We start from the raw sequence: 6,000 nt of genomic DNA, 5'->3' as shown, positions 1-6,000 counted from the left end.
ATTTCTAAGGAAGAGTCAGGAGTTTGTCCCCCCCCCCCCCCTCTACTTTTATAGGTGAGTGTGTTTTTTTTGCCCTTTACTAATCAATTTCACTCTTTTTTTAAAGAGATTATAATGAAAATTGGTTAAAAATTAATTGACGTGATATACGGCGTTTGTGAGACAGCTACTGCACGTGCATGGAAACAATTAATTACACTAAGCAAAACGAGGGCTAGTTACATAGCTATCATTTTTCACGTTTTCGTTACTTTTGTTCAAACATAAACTGGAGTTTCTAGAGGAAATAACTTTCAATGACAAATTTACTGAATAGGTAGTAGCCTACAGGTTATTTTTTATAGGACTGCAGCCTTCTAAATGTCAAATTTAATCACCGGAAAAAATTGCGTATTCCCCAGTTTACATTTGCTAAATGTCCATGACCATAATGTGCAGCTGTTGCCTTCTCGTCCCGATTCAACAGGTTAGTTTCAGCCTCTCGGCATGCGGTGGTTTGTGGCTGTGATTGTGGCATTACTCACCGCTAATGTTGTTTGTTTAACCTACTGGCATCGTTTTACTCACTGTACATCTAAATGTATTTATTCATTCCCTTTTCCTAATGTGGGATCAGGTCCAAAAACAGATTAGTAATTTGGTTTGCAAATGCAGACTCACTCACAATGGTGTATGCACTTTGTAACAGGGTTTAGATGTCAGTAGAAGAAATTCATAGAGAAAAAAAAAAAACATTTTTCACTTCTGGACTTTCTGTTGAGGATGTACTGTAAGTATAGGTTGAACCCTGAACAGAACCAACATGAGACTAGAGTTCACCCGTGTAGCTGCCTGTCTGATTGCCTGATTATTATGCTGCAGTTTCTCCCAAATAGCAGCTTTTCCCAGGAAATGGTCTGCCATATGGGCCAGGTTTTAGTGGATTTGGAATAAAAGAATTGGAGAGTGTCTGAAAGTACTGCTCAAAATGTGATGCAATTTTTGCTGCTTCCTTCAGTGATAAAGAATATAGAAAAAAACAGAATTTGGTTACAATTTAATGTGCAGCTTTATATTTCCTTTTTTTCTATTGAAAATTTCCTCTCAGATGTCTGTTGAATTTGAGGAAAGTCGACCCTGAAGGCGAGGAGGACTAATCTGAAGACTCACAATGGCAAATGGAGTAGCAGCGTGGCTCCCTTTCGCCCGGGCAGCAGCGATAGGCTGGATGCCTGTTGCCAACTGCCCCATGCCTGTCGCACCAAGAGACAACAGCAAGAGACAGGATGAGCTGATAATCCTCAATGTCAGTGGCTGCCGTTTCCAGACTTGGAGGACCACTCTGGACCGCTACCCAGACACCCTGCTGGGCAGCACAGAGAAAGACTTCTTTTACAACGAGGAGAGCAAGGAGTATTTCTTCGACCGCGACCCTGACGCCTTCAGGAGCATCCTCAACTTCTACCGAACAGGTAAGCTGCACTACCCTCGTCATGAGTGCATCTCCGCCTATGATGAGGAGTTGACCTTCTTCGGGATCATCCCTGAGATTATCGGAGACTGCTGCTACGAAGAGTACAAGGACAGGAAGCGGGAAAATTTGGAGCGCCTGCAGGATGATCAGGAGGAGAACAGGGACGTGAAACCACCCAACATGACTTTCAGGGAGACCATGTGGCGAGCTTTTGAGAACCCCCACACCTCCACAATGGCCCTGGTCTTCTACTATGTCACTGGTTTCTTCATTGCCATCTCTGTCATCACAAACGTGGTGGAGACGGTTCCCTGTGGAACCACCGCCAACCAGAAGGACATGCCATGTGGCGAACGCTACACAGTGGCATTTTTCTGCATGGACACGGCCTGCGTCATGATCTTCACAGTGGAATATCTCTTGCGTTTGTTCGCCGCGCCTAGCCGCTACCGTTTCATGCGCTCAGTGATGAGCATCATTGACGTGGTAGCCATCTTGCCGTACTACATTGGCCTGGTGATGACCAACAATGAGGACGTGAGCGGCGCCTTTGTGACGCTACGAGTGTTTCGAGTGTTTCGAATCTTCAAGTTCTCACGTCACTCGCAGGGCCTGAGGATCCTGGGTTATACGCTTAAGAGCTGCGCCTCTGAGCTCGGCTTCCTCCTCTTCTCACTCACCATGGCCATCATCATTTTCGCCACCGTCATGTTCTACGCAGAGAAGGGCTCCAGCTCCAGCAAGTTCACCAGCATCCCGGCCTCCTTCTGGTACACCATTGTCACTATGACGACACTGGGGTGAGTAACAGATATACAGCACACACCAGGTTCATGCACATGTATGCTGGAAGCATCCTTTATCTGGTTCACTGAGCTAAACCATGTTTGTGATAGAACTTTGCACTATATAAATGTATGTTTTTATGTGTTCTAATTTTGTAGTTATTTTGTGCTATTTGAAGCCAGATGTATTGATTGATGGATGGTTCATGAAAACTTCTTTGAATTTCAGATAAGCAATAGCCTCAAGACTGCCCTCATACTTCATGCTGCAGCTTATTTTAGGCGGACAGTGTGAGAAGGGTCGCCATTGTAGTATTTATCTAGCAGCACAAACATTGTGACATTTAGTTTGCCTCACTTAGAGCTCGCTGAAGAAGGACACAGTGTTTGAATACATGCAAAACATCAGAATTTTGAAAAGATGCCCACATGTCACACTGGTTTTGGTGCTTTATGAAGCACTGTTTCTCATTCAGTTTGAGCTTTTTTTTTGGATTTTAAAGGGATACTTCACCCGTTGAAACATGAATCTGTATTGACATTGGGTCATATATGTAGTAGAAATGTGAAATACGTTCTGAAGTTGGTGCCTTCTTGGCCGAGAAAAGGCAGAAAGTGTCTTTTTGGCTCATGTGGATGAAAGACACCAAATCCCAGAATGCACAGCACCGCAGGCCACTCCCACTAACGTCCTCTAGTTCAGAATCAGAATCAGAAATACTTTATTAATCCCACAGGGAAATTCGATCGTTACAGTTTCTCCAAAATATACAATATAGTCTGCCCCAGCTCGAGCCGGCCCGGGCTCCTCGTCCTCACCGGCCAGCAATATAGGAAAATAGCCGCGAAACGGTTGCTGCCGACAGGCCGGTCTTGTGTCATGGCGGCCCTGGTGGCCGGCGGTCGCCATTATCAGCTTTCTCCATAGAGCCTGTTAGCATAGCTTCCAAGCAATATGGCGGACGTTAAGTTTTGATTCTGGGAATGAGTTCCCACCCACTGATCTGTGATTGGTCTGTAGCTTCAGTGGTCTAAAAATATGAGGAACTAGCGTTGTAGTTTCACCCTGCTAACCACAACAGCTTCCAGTGACGCAAAAATCGTCATTTTGCGTCACTGGAAGCTCCTTTTCAGACTTAGAAATACAAAGATTTCCCATCTCAGGGGAAAATGAGGGCGGGATGCACGACCATTCAAAAATACTACCAGCAGGGTTCCCACGGTCATGGAAAACCTGGAAAAGTCATGGAATTTTAAAATCTAATTTTTTCAGGCCTGGAAAAGTCATTAAAGTTTTGGAAAATTAATGGAATTTTGTTGTATAAAATTAAATTAATTGTTACAGTGGATAACCTTCCACGTAATGTAACATAACGGCAGAAACGGTAGGATTTGCCGTTAGCGGTTTGTAAGAGACCTCGGTTGCCAGGCAGCAGAACACAGCCCAGTGTACCACCTGCAGCATCACATACCGACAAATGACTAACTACTTGCAGGAAAATGAGTGATGATGTATCTGTATGTTGAACAGGTGTATTGATAAAGTATTGGCTTTTTACTTGCGAAGGTTTTATTGGACTTGCAGTAAAGAGTCCTCTGCTCTCAGTGTCGGGGCTGTCATGGACACAGAGCAGCACAGAGAGGCTGCAGATGATAATTAAAATTACACCAAAACGTTTTTTAAAAAAAGTACACATAAGCTTATAAGTGATAATTGAGAGGAATTTTTTTTGTCTATACATTGTTTTTTAGGAAAATCCTACTCTTGCCTTTAATGTAACGTTAGCTCTAAAATGCGGCGACACGTGACAAGGTGACAACTGCACGTCACATCACGTTTCTTTCTTTCTCCACGCGTTCCGTTTCTCCCTCCACGTCTGCCAGCTAGCTGAAATGATGTTTGAATAATGCCGGGCAAGTGTGCATTTAATATTTCATGGCTCTCTAAAGACCGATACAAACTTTGGTTAGAAACCGAACAAGAGAACGACCAACGTGCGAGATGTAAGCTTTGCAAAAAGAGCTTTGATGTTAGAAAAATGGGGGAGGCAGCCCGGGTCCTTGAAAAGTCATGGAAAAGTTTTGAAATTTTGTCCATGAAAATGTGTGGGAACCCTGTACCAGGTTTCTAATGATACAAAGCTTAATGCAAATGGATGAAGTATCCCTTTAAGCACAACCTATAGCCTGAAGCATGACATATATCAACATCAATTTATACTGATGTTGGAAGCAAGCAATTATGGGAAAATCTTATTCAACCAACAAACCAACAAACGAACGTTGTGTTTTTTTCACCTCTGAACTTTAGTGATGTATACTATAGGGGACCTGATCCCCCATTATTTTTGTATGAAGTGGTCCAGTTTTGTTGTTTCACAACGGGAATTCGATTTTCTGAACTTTATTTCTGTATTTTCTGCAAATTGAGACCACTATACAAGCAACACATTCATGGCCCGAGCATTAAGTCTTAAAAAATGCCTTGTGAGAAATCAATTTACCTGCATTATAAAGGCAGATATCTGCTGAGTGCCTGCAAGCAGAAAAGTCAGATGAGAGACTCTCTGTCACCTTTATTATGATTTCTCTCTTCTGTTCATCCTTCTAACAGGCAAACTGAGATTCAGAGCCATGAATAGCGAGTTGATCTTGAGTTGAAGTTTTGCTCAGAGTGGTACTCTATTATGAATGCACAGTGAAAGAATAGTTATGAGCTCCCCTAAAAATAATTTATTCTCTCTGCCTCTCTTTGTTGATAATGCTGCTTTTGTGTACAAGTAGGGAAAACTGACATGATAATTCCAATGTTTATCCATATGTATTTTCTGAGGATAGTTGAAAATGGCAGCACGACCATGCAGGAAAAGGATGGTTTGATTTTTGTCTCTCCTGAAATTTTTTTTAATTGAGATTTTTTCATAGCCACTATAAACTTTACCAATAGTTGTAGTAATGTTTAACTCCTTGTACTTATAGTCATGCTAGTATTGATTTAAAGTAATAGAAAAATCAAATGAAATCGAGGTTACAATTTCTATAGCTATGATGATCTACATTGTCATAAAAAGGGAACCCTTTGGACTGTGCAATAGGGGTGTGTAATATTGACAGAAAATAATATTTTGGGGATTTTGCTGATAACGATAATTGATATTTTGCATCCCTCAAAAATGTGTTTGTCAAAGTCTTGTTTTGTATTAGCTCACTTTTGTTAATATAATATTCTATTTTGTTATTGATAGCCATTACAAAACATATTTCAGACAAACAGGTCTTATCTATTAACCTTAAACTAAGTCATTGAAGTAAATATATATACCTAAACACTGAAAACCCAAGAGCAAGTATTGAGATCAAACAATGGAATAATGAGTAACGAGTAAAAATGTCAGATTTGCCTACAGGTTGTACTTAAATAATAATGAAATATTGCACAAAGACCAACAAAAACGATTTTTAGAGCATTTTAGGCAGGGTGTATCTTGGCTGAAAGTAGTTTCAGTAGATGGCTGTTTATCATGAGTCTTGTATTGCCCAATATTTCTACCTCTTAAAAGGAAGTTTTTTCTTGCCATTGTAACTTTACTAAATGTGCTGTGCTCATGATAGATTAACGTTGGGTCTTTGTAACATAACAATGAATAAGGACTTTTTACCTGCTCTTCTGTAAAGTGTCTCAAGATAACATTTGTTATGAATTGGCACTATTCAAGATTGATCGCTCTCATCCACTTGAATTAGCACCATATCTTTTGCATG

General features: G+C 41.1%; 1 protein-coding gene across 2 annotated transcripts in view; it reads left to right on the top strand.

Annotated features, from left to right (window-relative positions):
• The first annotated feature begins 1,101 nt into the window (after positions 1-1,101).
• Positions 1,102-6,000, top strand: part of LOC132978177 (potassium voltage-gated channel subfamily D member 3-like) — an 89,145-nt gene continuing 84,246 nt past the window's right edge. For both annotated transcript variants that reach the window (XM_061043282.1, XM_061043281.1), the window contains exon 1: positions 1,102-2,253. In XM_061043282.1, the coding sequence (XP_060899265.1) occupies positions 1,151-2,253 (1,103 nt within the window). In that variant the 5' untranslated portion in view covers positions 1,102-1,150. The remainder of the gene's footprint in view (positions 2,254-6,000) is intronic.

This window comes from Labrus mixtus, chromosome 7, assembly GCF_963584025.1.
Source record: "Labrus mixtus chromosome 7, fLabMix1.1, whole genome shotgun sequence".
NCBI classification, from domain to species: domain Eukaryota; kingdom Metazoa; phylum Chordata; class Actinopteri; order Labriformes; family Labridae; genus Labrus; species Labrus mixtus.
Note: the sequence above shows the minus strand (reverse complement) of the source record. Positions and strands in the feature narration are given on the sequence as shown.